This window comes from Coptis chinensis, chromosome 2, assembly GCF_015680905.1.
Source record: "Coptis chinensis isolate HL-2020 chromosome 2, ASM1568090v1, whole genome shotgun sequence".
NCBI classification, from domain to species: domain Eukaryota; kingdom Viridiplantae; phylum Streptophyta; class Magnoliopsida; order Ranunculales; family Ranunculaceae; genus Coptis; species Coptis chinensis.
Genome location: NC_141457.1, coordinates 73133419 through 73154135, shown reverse-complemented (window position 1 = coordinate 73154135; position 20717 = coordinate 73133419). Strand labels below are relative to the sequence as shown.

Below are 20717 nucleotides of genomic sequence, written 5' to 3'. Positions count from 1 at the left end.
CAAACCAGCCACGAGATTGCTGGAGACAATTAGTCCTTAAACTACAATCAATTCGTTTAATATATCTCATTTGTATTTACTCTCAATTTTAATACTACATAATAAACTATAGAATTCGGAAATTATTCGCTTCATCACGTAGAAATTATTAAAGATTTAAAAATTCCAAGGAAAATAGTCGGTTCAGCAAACTAAATGGCATGACCCATTATGTTGGGTTGGTAAGTGGTCTTGGCCATGGGAAGAGATCTAATCACTTGGTCCAGGCACTAGAAATAGAAGGTCTACCTTTTTGTGCCACTTTGAGACCTTCAATTTTATAGGATGAAAGAATTTGACAGGGAAAATACACACGACGAAAACAAGACTACATGGCATAAAATTCCTTGAGACCAGAATATCTGATTTCTTAACAGGGACCAGCTGATCTCTTACCCAAAAAAAAAAAAAAATTAAAAATGAGGATGTCAAGGGTGTTAGGGTGACATGGTTGAGAAGGAGAAGGTGTCCTGTTTGCTCCTCTTATCTCTTTCTTTGTTGATTCCCGAATGAGTGGGACCCAAAAGGAGTGTTTGTCTGCTGAGATTGGGAGCCAATCCACATCTTGATGCCACCTTCTTTTGGCTCTTTGCTTGACCAATGTGAACCTTGAGTCCCTGGACCACCACTCAACTCTTCTATATAAGAAGCCCATTTCCCTTTGCCATCATTCAACAATTACGAACTACACTAGAAACACTATCTACATACAGAGAAAAATGAAGATGAACAATGGTACCATGGGAAGTTCCAAGAGAAGGCTAACAAGAGGACTAGGAGGAGTCCTTAGAGAACAACGAGGTAGACTCTACATCATAAGGAGATGTGTAGTCATGCTTCTCTGCTGGCACGAATAAACTGAAGATTAATTAGTATGTTCGGTCTAGCTTGATTCTGATTAACATTTTCTTCGCGTTGTAGCAAATTAGAAGCAACGCGTTTTTTGACTGTACATAGTATAGGCGGATTTGAGTATGAACAATTAGTTCTCTTTTGGTATTAACATGCCCTTTAATTTGGGTTCTATGTACATTTAGCAGAGTAATCAAGAGCTCATTTCACTTCTTAAGAACATTTTCCCTGCCAAATATTGTTCTTGTTCCTGTCATTTCCTTTTTCTTTTTCGCAAACTTATTCGGCAAAGGGTGAGCTAAAATTCAAATGAGGCAATTGAATTGGAGCCCCCTCAAATGTCTAAATTTGGTTTTGTTGTGCTACACTGCTTCAATTGTAGCCTTGTAGGCTAATTCTCCTAGTCATAGTGGAGTTGCCAATAAGGAAATACCAAGAACTTTTGCTTCTAATTGGTGTGCAAGGTGAGCTCAGTATGAGAGGGATACTGGCATATGGTTCAAGCAACTTTTCAGTTTAATTTTTCATTTTTGAATCTTAAATTTATGGTGCAAACTGCAAAGTAAATGTACGATTGGACTGATTATTACATTCTTTGTCAAAACTGAATAGTCTTCCTACAGGCGATAGAACTAGATTCCAGAGTACTACTCAGTCTCCAGTAGAGTAGCCTGGCAGGCTTATCATTAATGCTAGAAGCTGAGTTGCTGGGCGGTTGAGGATTTTCCCTAACACTCACAAGATCCCCTTTTTCCCATTACATGACATTGAAATGAGACATACACATGTGCGGGCCTTTCAGCCAATGGAATCCAAAAGCTCTCAGCACAAAAACGGTCACCCCAAATCATTGACTACCTAGCCTAATAACAACTAGTACATACACTTGGCTAGAAAAGAACTGCTAGTTTAATATAAGAGCCCCTATGCCCGGGACCATGGATACTTTGAACAGGCCAAGTGGTGTCTATTACTTGAATATAAATTCGAGATAGACGGTATATGAACTCCTAGATTTGGGGACGTGTGGGGTGTTCTGTGTCATTGTAGATGTGCGACCTCGCCATTTCAATTGGGGGTGACTACACCACATGACCCAGCACAAAAAAACCATTCGAAATCGGTTGTGAATGGCTAATGTAGAGAGAGAAAACAGGAGAAAAAAGAAAAAAAAAAGAGTTTGACTTGTTATTTTATTTCTACCAACTAATTACAGTCGACTTTCGGACGTTTTTTTGGTGCTGGACCATGCGTTTTAGTTCTATCCATTTCAATTAGCAGAGTAGTGAAGATTGTGGACTAATAATTAAACCATCCTTGTCGTCAAATGACTGAATGAGGTATCCTTGTTGGTTAGTCATGTCAGGATTCCAATTCTAAAGCAAACCATCTCACTTCAGGTCTGCAGCAAAAAGAATCAGAATGTGTACTTTTTTTTATCTTGGTAATAGAATTTGTACTTGAACTGAGCTGAGTTATCCCCTTTTTTTTTTTTTTTTTTTAAAGAAACTATTTTTTTATATAGTGGTTAAGATAAGAAACCAACTGTGTTATCGACTTATTGGAAGCTAAGATTTTTTACAAAACTAGAAGAGTACCAAAATTAGAATGATTTTTTGCTCCCAGCATTGGTTCCTCCAAGCACTCCAAGGAAATTTTGAATCCTTCACGTCCCATCTTTTCTACAAAAAAAGGGAAGCTACAACATACACAAAATCCTCAAAATTTCCAAATTTTCTAACGTGTGTATTTCTTCTTCATCTTCTTCCTGCAAAAACGTGTTAATAATAATAAATATCATCTTTTTATTAGCTTGTTCTTAATGCATCTATAACACTCCGTGTTTTATTCTTTTATTTTTCCTAATAATAATAATAATTGATAATAGATAAAATAAAATATGATAAGTGTTAGTGAAAATAGAAGACGTGGATTTATGGGATAAACCTTATTCCCTATTTCGGGGGGGTTTTTTTTAAAACAGAAAAGAAACAAAATAGGGTTGGTAAAAAACAGAGAGTTTTACACATAAAAAATAAGAGACGGAATGGAGAGTAACACCCGTTAGTGGATTGTTGTTGGATAGTAAAAAGAAAAGGGTTTTTCGCGCGACAGTCGACTTTGGTCCTTCGGGGTTTTTCGCTTTCGGAAAGCTGTTCGGTTTATAAACTGTGAGTAGTCAGACGAGGTTTTTAAATTTTTGTTTTCTGCTAATCATATCCGTAATATTGGCTTTTTTTATTACCTTGTAAACTCTGTTAATGGTACCGGTTGTTAGATACCATTTTGAACTACTACAATAAATAAAACTATGACGAATGTGAGCATTGAACTATCGAAGCCTTAACACCGGTTGTTAATGGCGTTGCCATCAACACCAAATCGTCCTATTATTTGTTGTGTTTGAATTATGTGTTTTATTTGATTTTGTGGTGATGTTAAACTGTTAGGGTTATAATTGGTGATGTTTGGTTGTTGTGGTGAAGTGTTGGGTTTTGAAGTGGTGTTTGGTTTGATTGGGTGCTGGAGAGTGTGAGGGGAAGCTTTTACAGAGCATTAATGGTGTAGATTTGAGTTTTTCACAGTATAATGGAATTACAATTGGTTGGTATAGGTATGTAGGGGTTTTCTTAAGGAACCCAACCGCTGGGTTCAATGGTGGTGGCGAGTGATAGCCGGTGGTGGTGGAGGCGCCTGAGGGGAAGAAGATGACCAGCGATTTCTTTTTCTGTTGGGCATGAGTGAACTATTCCTATTGTGGTTTGGGTAGAATTAACTCATCTTGTTGAATGGCCGGTGGTGGCTGGAGGTGGAGGAGAGGTGCTGGAGGAAGAAGAAGGTGAACAATGAATTTCAATTTGGGCTTGGGACAAATCGTGGGTGGGCTTATGTGTTTTTAAATTTTAGATTTTCTTTTTTTGGACTTAAGTTTAAACTTTGGGCTTTTGGGTTAGAGGAGTTTAGGTCTGGTTGACTGATGTTGACCATTGGCTGGTTGACTGATGTTGACCATTGGTAGGTTGACTTTGATAAGTTGACCAAGTTTGACTTTTAACTTCGGATTATGATTCGGTATATTAGGATAGGTCTAGGGCTATTAACATGATTGGCTAAAACCTTTGTATATACGTGTGTACGTGTATTAGTTACTATGTGATATTTCAGTTTTATATACGTCGCTATGACACTTAGACATCCATGTAATTAATAACGCGTAAACAAAAAATACAAGAAACAAGATACTTCTTTGTTCTCTGAAATAATATATGCAATAAAGTTCAATAATGCGTAAACAAATTTACTGCACCCTTTTAGAACTCTCTACGCCTCAAGTTTTGGATTTTAGTTTTATGACTGATGATGTCATATGTTAGGTGGACATTTATTGAATGTGCCATAAATGGCCCGTTAGCATTATATATGGGTATTCATTGAAAGTGTCATGAATGACCAAATTGTTTGAACTGCCCTAGAGAAGAACTAAGGTATTCGTCTTGCGGGTTAGTTGTATTCATTGATTGTACGGGTGTGCTTGGACTTGCATTTGCATACTTATAGGATATCTACATATGTTGTTTAGAATTCCTAACTTCCATTTGCAGGATGATAGGACTTAATAATATTTTGTGCAGGGACACGGTCCTACCCTTATACAGCAGTGGATATCGGTAAGTTTTAATTCAATTACTTAGTTATTAAAACAAGTTATTATAATGAGTTAATAAAATGGAAGTCTTGCTTTGGAAGAAACTATGCCGGTTGAAATGATGGAACTACTTGTCGCGCTTTCAAGCTGAGAATGATTAAATTATGATATATTTAAAGTGTTAGTTGGATAAGTAAAGATTGGAAATGTTTATATGTGGTTAGTCTACTCATACCAGCAAATTCTATTCTTTGCTGACCCATGTTTGATTTGTTTTGGCAACGTGGGTATGTTTTTAGGAACATAGGTGGAAGGCAGTGGAACCGCGGCGTGTGATTTGGATTTTTGCCTGGAGCAGTCCGTTAGTTCTTTTATTAGATTTGATTTTTATTGAAAGGATGTAATAACGTAGTTTACATTTTTAGCATAACATGAGAATAAGATATTGAAGACTTTTATTCTTAGAGTTTGGTTGATGTTTTGTTTGGACGGATGATATCTTAATAAAGTGATGACGGATAATTTTGGAAGATTTTGTTGTTAAGTTGATTATGTATGATGTGGGTTTTCGATTTTGGCATGTGTTGTATCCACCCCGTCATAGCCTGGGTTTTTAGACCATTGAACATAGCAATGTTTGAGATATTTATATTTCAAATATTCACTTTGTAATTGTTTAGAAATTCGGATTGTGACAGCATCCATTGCGTTTTTCATATTTTGATTCCTATTTTTTGTTTTGTTTCTTTTTCCTTTTATTTCTTTTTTAATTATTAGTTATGACTTATGAGGGACAAACTAGTAAAATTGTGAATTTTGAGGATTTTGTACAAAGTGTAACTATTTTTTTTGTGGAAAAAATGAAACGTGTGGCTGATAATTCCTTTGGAGCACTTGGAGGAACCAACGTTGGGAACAAAAAATCACTCCCAAGATTAGCATGGTCTTCACCATAGTTCGTGATTCCGAACAAAACTTCGAATTCCGCCTTTGGAATTTTGGTTTTTCAAAAAAACGGAATTCCGAATATAGAGTCGAAATATCCGAAATTCCAAATGTAATAGGGGTCGAAATTTAATGAATTTCGGATTTTAGATTTGTCGGAATTCCGAACTATGGTCTACACCCACTCTTTGGAGCGCTTGGAGAAAATCACTCCCAAGGTTAGCATGGTTTTTGTCAAAAAATAACAAGTTTAATCAAAATGGAGATGCGGGGTATCGATCCCCGTACCTCTCGCATGCTAAGCGAGCGCTCTACCATCTGAGCTACATCCCCACTTGTGATCGAAACTTCTTTTTCTATAATTTAGCATGACATTTGGAAGGAAAAGAACCGGAACATAGGAATTGTCATGTTTACTGATTGATACAGATTACAAATGTCATTCAGACATTCAGTTATGTTCGTTACCGTAAGTAGCATTGATCAATTATTTGATGGATCTTTCAAAGCAAATGGCAATAGATAGTGCCGCTACAGTCGGTGGCGAGGTCACTTTGTGGAAAAAAAAATTGAGATCCAAAATATGTAAACGGGCTATTTCGTACTTTGGAATGAGTTAGATTGGTTATTCTCAAAAGGTAAAATAAAATTGTTGTTTTAACTGTATTATATACGCGAAAAGCTTTTTATTGTTTAACAAAAATACAAAATAGATTTGAGAAATTGATATAAATGTATGCAAGTAACTTGTGTAACGTGTAAGTGACAATTCTGGTTTTGTTGGATGAACTTAGAGGGTTACAGCTCATAAAAATAGATTTTTTTGGTGTATTCACAACTTTTTCAAAAAAAAAAAAAAAAAAAATATATATATTTTTTTAGACATTATCCCCTCCATCTCCAATTTATACATAATTCTCTATTTTAATATTTGATACTGATCAATTAGATTTAATTCTCATTGACCGTTAATCTACGTTTTCTATTTGTTTCCAATTAAAAAAAAAATCTAAAATTCCTATGATGAAATGTCGAATATCTTCTCAATGATTTCTATTTCGTATACAATTTGCAATTTAAAATCAAATCTTTATATTCTACTATTTAACAAATATAAACCAATGAATATACTTGATGGGTATTTAAAGTTTTAATTCATATATTTTATACTCGTTGAGAACATATTCAATGTTTTATTAGAAGTGTTTTAGATTATTATTATTATTATTTTATTATAAAAAAAATAAAAAACTTAGACTAACCTCAGTGAGAGTCGAACCTAAATATGAGTTTGGGGTTACTGGATAAAAAAAAAAAAAAAAAAAAAAAAAAGTATCCATCAGAGCATCAGACAGTCTGACAAAAATGAGCTACCAGGCTAAGATTGACGTAAATATGACTTTGGGGTTATTAGGAAGGTACAATGTTGAATTGCTAATTGCCTTGCATCCCCATGTGCACCTTCGCGAGGTGGGAAGAAGTAATTGGTGAAATGCCAACAAAGTAGTCCTACTAGTTTGACTGTTTTGAGTTCAGTCCCAAACGAATGGAAAGAGAATAAAATGTGCTATATATATACACGTGGAAGCAGTATGAACAAGATAGAGAAGTGACCTTGATTTTAATATTTTATTGTCGGCCACTTGATAGAATTCCCTGTTAGATGTTAGAGGCATCGATTTTAACCCGACAGAAATCGACTTCTCAATTGGCAGCCTTATGACACCCACGTGTGGACCTTGAGCCATAGTCTCCACCACTTACATAAAATCGTTGATTCTTCGATAACCCAAACATGACCACCACCACAAATGTCCCACAGGTTAGGGGTGGAACTCGAGCGGTCGGGTCGGGTCGGGTCGGGTCGGGTCGGGTTGAGATTTAACCCGAGTCTAACTTGAGTTTCAAATGTTTTAATCTGAGTCCGAGACCATGTCCTAGTCGGTTTTTAAATTTTCAGTCCAAATTCAACTTGTATTGGTTGGGTTGGGTCAAATTGGTCAAGTTTCTCGAGTTTCAATATTAAATAGTGAAAAACTCAACGTGTTTTCACTGTTAAATAAATAAATTAAGAGATAAATAACACCGAAATTCAATATTTTAACTAAATCAAAAGAATTTGATTATTTGAAAGATAAACTAACCTCATTGATTTAATTATTCTATCTTAAATTGATATTATCAATCTTATTTTTTACAAGAATAAATCCTTATAAGGAAATAATATAACATAATAGAATGAATGAAATATATACGTATATATATGCACACAGGCTCGGATTTTTCGGTTATTTGATATTTTAACCCGAACCCAATCCGAAACTGAGTCGGACCATAAATCTGAAATGTTAGCCCATAACCAACAAAAATCAGGTTTTAACCTATTGGGTTTGGGCTAACCCGACCTAAATTCGACCCCTACCCACATGGACATTCCCCAGTCCAAGATGGACACATTGATATATTGTAACCATACTTGATTTCTGAGTATATACCTTGTCTCACAATGCTAGACTTGATAATTTGATAAGTTTGGAATCTACAAGTATCCGACTATTTGGCATGGAAGAATTATATTTTGCTATTTTTTTTGCTGGAATTATTACGTTTTGCATTTGAGTATATCCCAACTTTCACCATCACCATTCAGTGGCGGAGGCAGAGGGGTCATGGTACGCCCTGCTCATCCTAAAATTTGGAAAAAGTGTTTTTGAGTTTGTTAACGGAAAACTTTGCCCACGGTATGCCATGAATCATCTATTTTTAGTCTATTGAGTAAGGGTTTTCATTGATGTCAAAAAAATAACTATAAAGGCTGATTGGGTAATTGCAATGTTATTTGATTTGGACTATGTGAATTTAGTGGTAGAGCATGGGTCATTTGCACTGAAACAAGAAACATTACTATTTATTCACATAAGGATAATAAGACAGTAATCCACCCAGAGCGAATTTGTAGACAGAATGTCTACAAACAGCAGCTTCTCGATCATTAGTCCAAACCATTTTCGGCACATAAACAGTTTTTTCAGGCAGAATACATAGTTTTCTCGGGCACCAACTCCACCAATCAGTATTTGCTGTCTCATGGACAGCAAATAGTAGTCTGTCCACAAAGTTATTCTGTAATCCACCCTAGTAATCTTAAGCCATTGTAGTTTATGTTTTATGCTTCTTTCAGTAACAATATATATAATATAATAAACATTGTGAGGCATCATTAATTTATTATTTAACGCCGGCCGTTAGAACGATCGCAATAGCTAGTATTAATAATGTCTATCCACCGTTAAGCTAGAGCATGCATTTGTGATTTATTGTCCAACAACGTAACCGAATCAGATTGAGAGGCAAGTTATCGAAAAAAAGGATCAGATTGAGGCCCATTATTGAAGTTTTTACCTGACTTCCAAGGAGAGGCAAAGTATCCTATTTGAAGGACAGTATGGCCCATTTTCCATGTCATTCCCATTAGTCCATGACAAAGTAAACTAGTAGCCAAGTAGGTAGCTAGTCTTGGCCATCAGATGATAAGTATGAGAACCTAACCAGAGACTGAAGTCATTGATTCTTAAGATAGAGGATGAGGGACCAAACGTTTAGAAGGTGCACAGATACATCTTGAAGCCTATCAACTTGCATTTACGCATTTCATTCAACTTAGTGGCCTACAAGTTTATGTTGTCATGCACTCATGCTCACTATGTATGATGGTTCTCATCAATTCTCAATCACCAATTACCACCCCAGTCACTGGCTTTAAGTGTGGATGGTGGGAAGCTATAAAGACTCCTCATAACCAATCATGCTGCCTACTGTTTATGAACAGATGAAACAATATTGGTGTGATACCTTTGTCATACATACTCATGGTAGTACTTGTTAGGTGAACTTCACAGTTCAGCATGCACAGAGCAATAATAGACTACATTTTGCTTTGTGCGCCTTGGTACTTGGTAGCAATTGCAGATGTTACTGTACAGCCACCTTGGTTTTCATTCTGAATGTTGTTAATCCAAATATGAACAGTGTGAACCGCACTCCTTTTATTTACCTAAGATGTAGCTCTTTGTCCATTTTTTAGTTGCACCTGATACTCAATTATATCAAATATTCATGAATGTTTATGAACATTGGGCCCAATTAATGCCTTTCCTATTAGAACTACACCTGCCAATAATGGCTTAGAGTCATGTGGGTGCCTAGTTGATTATTGACTTGAGCACTTCAAAGACAAAATTGCCAACTGAGCCTCCTACCTCACCAGGTACACGATTTTCCTCACAACCAATCATGTTGGTCAACTGCCTAACCCCTTAACTCATTAAGTCATGGCCCAACAACAGTCTTTCCTTGCATTTCCAAAGCCTATATAATGTGGCCCATCAGCTCCTTTGGCAGTATGGAAGTACTATGGCCTGTCAAACTCTCGAGTCTTGAGTACGCCTAAAATAATTCAGTTCTTATTCATTCTTTATGAGTTTACTGTTCCACTATACTGTTTAATCAAACAGTCATTTGAAATAGTATACCATAGATATTTAAATTTTCTATGAATTACCTTTACAACGATTAAAGCATATATATGATTGGATCGAAAGGGCGTTACAGTGGTAGCATTTTATGTCCACAAACAGAGGAAGGTAAAGGCTGGGCTCCTTTAGTAACAAAACAATGCGGCACGATTAGCCTAGTTAACCAAAGTCAATTTAAGACTCTTTAACTAGTAGTCTTACTGCTTAAAGTACACTTTGACCGAAGAAGAGTTTCCACCAAACCATCATGGTCCAAGAATAGGATGGTCTTATGCACACCAACGATGTTGGCAACTTGGCAAGACGGCTTTTATCCCACTTAATTAGGCGTAAGCACATTGTATAGTTTAACTAATGCCAATGTGCCATAGCATGCAGACCATTTCGCAATCAAGCAGCCTATGAAATGCGTTAACGTACTCGACCCCAACTAGCGTATCAAATGAACCAGTCTTGAATCAACATGTAAAAAATGTTACCATCATTGTCTTCGAGGTGAACAGTCGAACAAGCCATGAATGATGGAGCAGTTATACTTGGGCCTGACAAGCATTATATGATCAAGTGTAGGACCCCTTTGTCCACTTCTTTGGCATACTCTTGTCGTCCGATGAGAACATAGTAGATTCACTGAGGAACAATGTGGTCCATTTCTCATGCCTTTCTTCATGGAAACACCAAGGAGCCCCTTCTGGACTATTACCCTCGAGCATTTCCAAGACAAAAGCGCCAACCATCGCCAGAAGGTATGAGCTTTATGTTCATGAACACAACCCAAATTGAATCAATGCCACAACTCATAGACTCCTTTGCCAACAACTCTCTTTTGTTCAAGGGCACGCTGGTTCCACTATGTTCATGAATGGCCTTTTCTGTAGGGACGCCGATTTGCTTGAAGTCCCAACGGCTACTTGGGGAAAAGAACATGAATAGTCTCATGACACCTTTAAGAGCTAATCTGGTTAGGAATTGCGCAGTGGAATGGGTTTACACTATTGGAAACGGAACATTAAGAAAGAAAAGATAAATCCAGACTACGCGACACATGATCAAATTGGATATTATTGTAATTAATTGGTTTGTGTTGAGAATGAAAAATGAACACTTGAAATCGATTCTCAGACATAAACCAAATTAGATAGTGGCAGTGGATACAGAAAAAAGGTTCAACTCTCTCTTTTTTTATTTTCTTTTTGGCTCTTCATACGCTTCCTTCTTCAGTAAAAATGAGTCTGATGATGTACATCAGTGGGGAAGTAGCAACATCTAGTATTAATAAACATGAATAACGAGACGAAATTATTTCCACCTTCCTTCACCAATTATCTCGTGTGGTATCGGCTGACTGTCCACTGCTGGAGACTGTCCACTTCTGAAGAGTTATCTGCCGAACACCATACTTGCATTTGCAGATGAGTCGAATTTTCCATCCTCGCTCACAAAGGTTGTGGCATCTGTGAACTGACAATCGGACAAATAACCTGGCTTTGAGGTAACAGTGCTCACTTCGACGTCTCCTGTCAGCATGCCCACTACTCGTGACATTGGAGGCCGGAGATTTGGTGATGCTTGAGTACACAAAAGAGATATTCCTAGCATCCGAATGGCTTCTTCTTTGTTGAAACTGCTTAATGTTGGATCCACCAGCTCCAAGCCTCGATTAGTTTCATACAAACTCCAGGCCTAAAAGATCATGAGAAAACAATACAACGTATTAAAATTGTAATATTAGTAGCCCCAAAGAAATAGCATGAATCACTTATACTTTTCATACCCATTCAAGAAGATATATCCTTTCTGCTTCCAAGCTTGAGTCAGAATTTGAACGCCAAGATAAAATTTCTAAGGTCACAACCCCAAACCCAAACACATCAGCCTTCTCCGTTAGATGGCACAAGCATAGCATACTTCGGGCTTAGATAGCCACTTCAATAAACATCCAACACTATTTTAATTTGGGGTAATTATTAATTCAATACTGGTGTTAAAAATGAAAAACGAAAGAAAAGACTTGAAAACATTAAATTAAAAGCGTGTTCTGTTGTGTATACTAATTGACTTCTGCACTGCAGCATCAGCCAGAAGTTGGATTGTCTAGCATTCAAGCACCATCAGTACACTCGTTTGTAAACATACTCTGATGGGGTACTAGGGCTCAAAACCACATAATGGAAGTGCCAGAAAAGCTCTTACATTGTTCCCGCGATTCTCGTGGTAATGTGAGTTTTCTTGTCATCATAAAGCTTTGCCAAACCAAAATCTGAAATTTTGGGGTTCAGGGCAATATCAAGTAAAATGTTACTAGCCTTCACATCTCTGTGCACGATCCTGGGCTTTGCTTCCTCATGAAGATAAGCTAAACCTTTTGCTGCTTGCAAACATATGTTGTAGCGTGTTGGCCAATCTAGATGTAAAACAGTCTTTCCTGCATGGCAGTTGGATCCGTTCGATGAACATATATTAAGAATAGCTCCGAAGATGCAATTAAACGAAAAGCGTACACAGTTCAGATTGCTTACCAAAGAGTGCTTGATCAAGGCTTTTATTTTCAAGATATTCATAAACAAGGAGTCTGTTCTCTGCTTCAATGCAACATCCATACAATTTTACGAGGTTGCGATGTTGCACAGAAGAAATGATGGAAATCTCTGCAACAAATTGACTCTTTCCTTGGTGAGATGGTACTAAGAGTTTCTTCACGGCTATTTCTCTCCCATCAGACAGCATTCCCTGTGGGATGATAAATGCTAATAAGTCGCTAGTATACACACACAGATGTATGTTTACGGGTGCATAAGTTCTTGTTTGAAAATCCAACTATACTTCGATATTACCTTATAAACAGGTCCAAATCCTCCCTCTCCTAACTTATTTGTTGGACTGAAGTCTTCTGTAGCAGTTCTCAGCTCAGCATAACTGAAAATATTTGGCTTATTGTCTATGGCCCCTAGAAGCTCTGGAAATCAATGAGAACACAAAGTATATATTGTAATACGTACTTCCATAAAGAAAGGAAGAAATAATTAATTTTATTTTCCAAAACGATGTGTCCTACTCTGTTTATCGATTGTAAGGAAGTACTTACCATCGTCTTCTTTGCTTCTTGATCTTTTCCTTCTAAAATAAAAGATAGTGATAGCACATATAATGCTCAGAAGCCCAATGGAGACTGTGATACCAACAATCATTCCAGTATTATTTGAAGTTTTCGAACCCGTAGGTGGACAGTTGCAGACAGTTGGATTGAAATCTGTTAGTAGCTCAATAGTCAGAGTAGTGGCACAAGTAATTGACACCATTAGCATTTACAGTCTGTTCACTATTTACCAGGTGTAACACTGATAGCCGAAATGGATGGTCCGTAATAACCTCGTACAGGTATGGTGTAGGTGCCCTTTCCAGCCCAGAAGAGATGAATCTCAAGGAAGTTCTCAGATACCCGAACTTTGTATAATCTTTGAACAGCTCGGTTTACGGAACCACCAGCCTCCCTTCTTATGTCAAAGTCCTTGACATGCAGCCCCCCCTGGCACATAAATAAGTATGTTTCAGAAACATTTGAGATTACTCGTTCACTTTTCTTGTATAATAATAATAATCAAGATACAAATTAGATATGTTATAATTAAAAGGAAGTGGGTTGGAATAGCATCTATAAACTCCAATGAATCAGCAATATCTAAATCTTTTCACCATTTCTATCGATGGCAATGTTTTATTACGATTGATTCAGTAACTTTAATTGCTAAACATTTTGAAACCAAGAATATCATAGACACTTAAATTAGGAATATCGCTGAGTTGCTGATTTTCTAGATAAAGGCTGATCTCAAAGTCCACACACATAACATTATATGGCCAAGGTGCATACATTTGGTATTCTCAGTCCCACTCTTTTTCTAGAGATACATACATATTTCTTAAAGAACATTGTCAAAATTGTAAGGCCTTCTTAATCATCTCCTCTTCTAGAACGATTAAAAAACTTGTAAGGCCTGAAGAAAATGCTATTTAAAAAAAATAAAAATGAAAATGCCTACCTGTAGATATATATCAAAAACACGCCTTCCCAGACTCTGCCAAGTTCTTGAACTTGCAGGAGGAAAACCAGTCTCCACAAACTGCAGGTTTACATTGTAAATTCCATTCTCAAGACCTAGGCCATAGTATCTTAGTGATCCAGGGGACAGCCTCGATGTCTGGAACAGCTCTGGATCAATAGTACCTGTAGCTTGCCCCATGTTGGTTTCAACGTATGAAAGGTTGACGCTTCTTTCAGCAAAAAGTCCTACATTACTGACTGCCCATCTTCTAGTATCTGTTACATAATATGATGCAGGGCCAACATTTGAATTTTCACTCTCATAAACGGTTCCATCACGAGATGTCTTCTTTGGGCCACCACATTTGATTGCAAAGGAGGAATCTGCAGACCAGAGAAAGGAAGTTGTATTATCTTCATTCTAGTGGAAGAAGAACCTTAATCCATTCAGATTTTTAATTGTCATGTACAGCCTGGAATGCGATACTGTGTGTCATACTTTGCTGATGGACAAATTATAAGAAGCTCCTACAAAGTAAATGCATGCAGCAGTGACATGTTTCCTAATACATGCTAGTGATGAAACTGAAGAGTTCTTACAGCGTGGAGGGTCACTGTTACAACGAAATTGTCTTTGAAGGCAATTTAGTCCTGAAGCCAAGGCACTATTACATGATAGGAACATTGTCAGAACTTGATGTAGAGGAAAACAATTGATTGCAATAAATGAAAACGACAATATACGATAACATTTAGACAAGGCAACAAAAGCACTGTTGCCCTGCTGACAAATTTTGTTTTCACTTTTCAGAAATTTGTTCAAAAACTTAAAATGCACAGTTTGCTTACCCATTGTTTGAGGAAAATGTCAAGTTGTTAGCTACGACATTCCTGATAAGACAGTGCAGGAAGCTATTGTAAGCATACCAGGGATCATTCTAAACATTAATATCATGAATTACGAAATCAAAGGATTTAAGAGTAAGTTATATATTGTGATTCTTATCGAATACGTGCTCATGGAAAAAAATATATTAAATGGCAGTGGAATTTAAATCTTTGAAATTCAGTCCTTTCTTAATCATTAGAAATGTTGCATTTGGATATTATATTGCCTGACAGAGAAAGTTCATAAGAAATAATAATGTGTAGGTATGCCACATTTTACCGTCATGCTTCTTAGTTTAGTTGGCTTAAAAAAGAAATAAAATACTCCTGGCATTTTTCTTGATCACTTGATTCATTGTTCCTCTACTATTTATATGATTATAAAGTTTACTGAGCTGCAGAAGTTTGTAGGACGTTCTATTCCTGGTAACTAGAAACCAATGCTATTGCAAGAAAAGAATAAGAAAGGAGAAATAAAGAGGGGTTTTACGCTAGTCTACGAAAAGATAATGAGCAGTCAATACTAAAAAAGAGAAATGCATAGGTGCAGAAATGTAGTTTACAGAAACAAGTTTGTTATATCATCAGACATACAGTGATAGATCTCTCTGGGTTGCCCAAGGTGGTAAACTTCCTGATAGTCTGTTGTATGACAAATCTCTGCACATAAATCATACAGGCAAGGTCATTATGATCTGATTTATTTAATGAAGAAAAATAAGTATGGCTGCAATTGTAAGTAAATTGTTAACAAGTGATGATAAATGCACTCAAGGAACCGAAGAAAATTTTCTCAAAAAAATAATAAGAAGAATAAGAATTAGGAGTTACATGGTGAGAAGTGACGGAAGCTTTTGAGGAGGAATCGGACCAGATAAGCTATTGTTCCCAAGAAACCTGCTCATTAAATCAATGTCAGGGCAAATAAACAGTATTAAATCCTACTAAGAAGAGAGAAACGGAAAAAATTACGCATTTGAAGGACCTTAAGAGATTCTTACAAATTAGAGAGTGAAGGCAAATTGAATATAGTGTTAGGGATCTGTCCAGTTAAATTGTTGAAGCTGAAGTCCCTATATAAAGAAGAAAACTTATAACAACAGCTGGGAACCAAAACATATCCAAAACAACAGCTAGTTTTCACTCACAATCTCTTTAATTTTTGGTATTCTCCAATGTTGGAAGGAATATTTCCAGAAAGCAAATTATGTCTCAAGACTCTACAAATCAAGGAGTATGTGAGATTCAGTGGGCACATAATGCAGTACTACTAATTACTTGAAATTGAGCTAGCTGACTTACAAGACATTTAAATCCTTCATGTCTCTCACAAAATCCAGTGATGAACTCACATTGTACAAATCACTTATATGCCTAAACATTAGAATATTAGATAGTGTAATCAGTATAAATACACCATGCGGGAAAAATTTGAAGTTTGGAAATGACCTAAAACCACATACAGACTGATCAATGAAGTCAAATTTGAAAAGCTGGATGGTATTGGACCTTCAAAAGAGTTTCCTTCAAATCTCCTGCACAACAGTTTGAGGAGAACATAGTGTTAATACATCAAGTAAAAAGGTACACAGCTTTGGTAAGCAAGAGAACTTTCAGAATTCATACAATCATACAGAAAAAATTTGTCGAAGCCTAGAATAGTAGAGAAACCAACCAAGCATAATCAGCCAATCAGTGGACTCAACTCAATGGAATTTTGATTCACATTTTGAGGCAACAAACTTGTGGAAAGATGGACAGATGATCAAAGTTCCAAAAAAAGTTTAAATATTGAAAATAAAAATCCTAACTTACAAAGACATGAGCCTTGTCCAATTTCTTCCAATGAAGTCGGGTATAACTCCTGTCAAAGGATTATCTGCTGCCATCCTGAAACTCATACAATTCTTCATTGTAAAAGGAAAAAAAGATATACTTGATATCTACTGGACTAAAGAGCAAAAACCTAGAGGTGATAATATCTTACATGGTTTGCATGTTTACAAGATTGGAAAATGTTGAAGGAATCTCTCCATTCACACCAGCACTGTCTATGTACCTGCAGATTAAAGATATTATAAAATAATACTCAATTTTCAACAAGGCACCTCCACCGACCACCGTCACATTGCATTTCCATTTAGATGATTTTGAGGAACCAGCACGCATAGTAGTTCGTAGCATAATGAATTTTCATCTGGAGTAGATTATTTCTTTAGTTTGTTCTTTTGCATATTATGTGGAGTTCAATCAATGTCATAACTATTTAGTCTCCGAGCACTACTTGAAAGGGAACATTCTGCTAAACAAGCGGTTTAAAATGACAAAAAGAACATACATTTCCTCGAGGTTGACTAAAGATCCAAGCTCCGAAGGAAGTGGCCCAGAGAAGTTATTTGAGCCAAGAGACCTGGAAAAAACTTCCGAGTCTATTACAATTCAGTGTAGCATGAAATAGTAACAATATATAAATAATTGTTCAATATCTTACAATACACGTAAACGTCTTAGTCTTCCCAACTCTGCTGGAATGGTCCCAGATAATGCATTATAAGCAACTGACCTAATAAAACAAAAAAGAAAAAACAAAGGGAAAATAATGGTTATATATTATATATAACGCCTTGTAATGACTAATGACTACTAAGAACACACAGAAACTTACAAGAGATCCAACGATGTTAAATTGCCAAGAAATGCTGGCAAGGGACCTGTTAAGTAATTTCCGTCCAACTTTCTGCATAAATAAATGAAGGGTTATTTAGCTTTTAGGTCCCCCCAATAACAGGGGTATTTGCGTTGGGTCCAATTTTTTTTGTTTATTAGCTTTAGGTCCTCCCTACCGTTACTTGGCCACGTTGATTGACTGTGTGTTGAGGTGTGTCTAGTGTCATGAACTTGTGGATTGCCGTAAGTACCAAATCAAAGTTCATACCTCACTTGGAAAAAAAAAAAAAAAAAAAAAAACCCCTTTCAGGAGGAAAGCCTTGATAATGTCTTTCTTCACCTGGTTTCCTCTTTCTTTGGTTTGGGTTATGTGCAATGTTTTACTTATAGTTGTAGCTTAGGAGAATGATCAATTAACAATGGTTAAAACAAAAGTTTTCAATATCTAGGTGGCGTAACAACAATTCTGATTACTGTTCTTGGACTGGTGTTCGGTGTAGCTTGAACAAATCACTGGTGGAGTTTGAACAAATTCCCATTCCAAGATTGCAACACGTGTCAAACTTAATTGAATTCTAATTTTTTCAGTTTTTACTTGGTCATGTGCAAAAAGTATGAAGGGTACTTACGGCAATCCACAAATTCACGACACCAGACACGCTTCAATACACAGTCAATGACATGACGGTCACCGTGGTCAACTAACGGTAGGGAGGACCTAAAACTAATAAACCAAAAAATTTGGACCCAACGCAAATACCCCTATTATTGGGAGGACCAAGAGCTAAATAACCCATAAATAAAAGTAAAAAATCAATGAAAACTTAATAGTGTAGGAAGATTTATTTGAATGACGAAAGGATTTGCTTGTAGAGAGAGAATATACATGAAGGTTAGGGAAGTCAAATTTGTGAGCTCTTCTGGAATTACTCCTACCACATTCAATTCATATACCCTCCTGAAAATTTCAAATAATCCAATTTGTGTTAGGAAATACATGATGCATACATCTCTTATTGACATATCACATACCAAATTAAAACAAGCAAATATTTTATCCATTATTAGTAAGTTGCCCCCTTTTGGGTGAATGCATGCTTGATCAAAGACCCCTAAATCTCTACTAACTGAAGAATCCCCTCGTGAATATTATTCAATATGTGTTGTTTGAGAATTTTCTTGCACTAGTACCTAAGGAGTAAAAGTTACTTTATCATTCTTTTAATTGATTTGTTTCTGTATTTTAGTTGCTAGTTAGAACCGAGAAACATCTAAAGCATTGTCAAACAACAAAGGAGATAATATGAGCGGAAAATAAAAGCTGATGGCATCAATGGTGAGGGTAGTATGAAACATACAGGCGCGTGATGTGGCAAGTCCTTCCACCACAGATACACTTGATTCCTGGGTTAAAATCGGGGGTGTCGATATCAGTACTACTGTCAACTGCAGCTCCACTGCATGGATCTCCACTTATGTTCCACGAAGGTCTGGCCCGACTGGCCGTGATTCCCCATTTTCGGAATATTGAATTAAGAGCTCTCACTATGTTGTCACACAACACCCAAAGCCAAATCAGTTAATCAAAAGAAAAGGTAAGTAACAATTGATAATTATGAATATATAGTATTATATGAACGACACATCAATAATCAACTAAAAAACATTCTAATAATATACATCCACCCAATTACCTAAACTTATAACATGAATTGTCCATCCCTAAATTCAGATTCAGAGTAGGCATGTGAAGGGGGGTGTCAAAATATTGGACACTTCAGAGTTAGTTGTGCTTAATTTGTTATAGAAATAAACAAGATCATGGGGCTACTCTACTCCTAGTCATAGCTAATTGGTTTTGAGTTGGATGCTTCAAATTTTATGTAATATTGCACTTCCTCTTGTTTATTGTACTGAATGAATTTGTATCTAGTGTTTGCATTTCTGCTCTGACAGAAACATTGTAAGTTGATATAGTGCATGTTTTTTTTTTGGAAATGCTAATGATCCAGAATCAGCTATATATGCATTCAAGTAAATTGCAAAAGCATAACAGATATATAAAAAAAAGAAAGTGAGCAATGCAAAGTAGTGAAGTAGGTGTGTACCTTCAGAAGGATCAGTAGTAGCTTGTTGAGCTTGTGATCTGATGATCAGTAAACATATATACACACAACAAACTAAAAACTTCATATATCTCTTCAAAAGCTACTTCTCTTTGCTCTCTGAATAAAACCTCAATAACAACTTTGTGAGCAAATGAAGTTGAGCACAAGCTTTTTGACTTGGCTTTCCTGGCCCTTTGGTACTAAGAACGTAGCATTGTTGGTTTGGTTGTTGAGTCTTTTATAAAAGTGGGACTTGGAATGAAGGGAGGGAGGGACCCACCATTTTTAAGGACTAAGTTGTTGACGTGGGAATTTATCAAGTCTAACAAGACGGCCTCAATTTCCTTACCAATGTCAGCCTCCAGACCGTTTCTGCTTTTCCATGGGGGGGGGCGTTTGGCAACCATTATGGTCATTGTTGTAAGAACTAATTTTATTCTTAAAGTCAATCTTCACATAAATAATTTAACTAAAGTCTAAAACAAAACAATTGCTGACTCGTTGAGTGTGAAAAGCACAAACTAGACTTGGGTTTTGAATGAGGGGAGGGGCCGCACCATTTTTAATGACTAAGTTGTTGACGTGGGAGTTTATCAAGTCTAACAAGTGCACCATTTTTAATGACTAGTTGTTGACGTCGGAGTTTATCAAGTCTAACAAGTGCACCATTTTTAATGACTAGTTGTTGACGTCGGAGTTTATCAAGTCTAACAAGTGCACCATTTTTAATGACTAGTTGTTGACGTCGGAGTTTATCAAGTCTAACAAGATGTCTCAATTTCCTGACCAAAGTTAGGCCTTAATCCCTTATCCAAACTCCAAAATTCCAAACCAAAGCAGACAGTTTCTAGTTTCTACTTTTCTAGACGTACTCTCATGGGAAATCATTCTTCAAATATTTCTACTTCTCTACTTGGTAGAGATATATTCTTAAATCTTGTACAACTCTGAGTAACCTACTAACCTCTACTTAGTCCATTAAAGGGGGAATTTGA

General features: G+C 36.5%; 2 protein-coding genes and 1 non-coding gene across 3 annotated transcripts in view; 1 reads left to right on the top strand and 2 right to left on the bottom strand.

Moving 5' to 3' along the window:
* The first annotated feature begins 694 nt into the window (after window positions 1-694).
* LOC147517693 (small polypeptide DEVIL 4-like) lies at window positions 695-1111 on the top strand. The gene has a single exon (XM_086589817.1). The coding sequence runs from the start codon at window positions 759-761 to the stop codon at window positions 894-896; it is 138 nt and encodes a 45-aa protein (XP_086445943.1). The 5' UTR covers window positions 695-758; the 3' UTR covers window positions 897-1111.
* A 4631-nt stretch (window positions 1112-5742) lies between these two features.
* Window positions 5743-5815, bottom strand: TRNAA-AGC (transfer RNA alanine (anticodon AGC)). Its single transcript has one exon. It is a non-coding gene; the product is annotated as a tRNA-Ala (tRNA).
* A 5248-nt stretch (window positions 5816-11063) lies between these two features.
* The window catches only part of LOC147517691 (uncharacterized), a 28749-nt gene continuing 19095 nt past the window's right edge, over window positions 11064-20717 (bottom strand). Inside the window, 26 exon segments of the mRNA XM_086593678.1 lie at window positions 11064-11700; window positions 11792-11914; window positions 11916-11943; window positions 12211-12442; window positions 12537-12747; window positions 12852-12973; window positions 13103-13267; window positions 13345-13543; window positions 14058-14443; window positions 14660-14724; window positions 14909-14950; window positions 15542-15607; window positions 15779-15844; window positions 15949-16020; window positions 16096-16167; window positions 16250-16321; window positions 16411-16482; window positions 16763-16837; window positions 16935-17006; window positions 17286-17357; window positions 17439-17510; window positions 17613-17684; window positions 18501-18572; window positions 18973-19159; window positions 19723-19822; window positions 20327-20504. Coding sequence (XP_086449804.1) covers window positions 11398-11700; window positions 11792-11914; window positions 11916-11943; window positions 12211-12442; window positions 12537-12747; window positions 12852-12973; window positions 13103-13267; window positions 13345-13543; window positions 14058-14443; window positions 14660-14724; window positions 14909-14950; window positions 15542-15607; window positions 15779-15844; window positions 15949-16020; window positions 16096-16167; window positions 16250-16321; window positions 16411-16482; window positions 16763-16837; window positions 16935-17006; window positions 17286-17357; window positions 17439-17510; window positions 17613-17684; window positions 18501-18572; window positions 18973-19159; window positions 19723-19822; window positions 20327-20504 — 3196 coding nt within the window. The 3' untranslated portion in view covers window positions 11064-11397.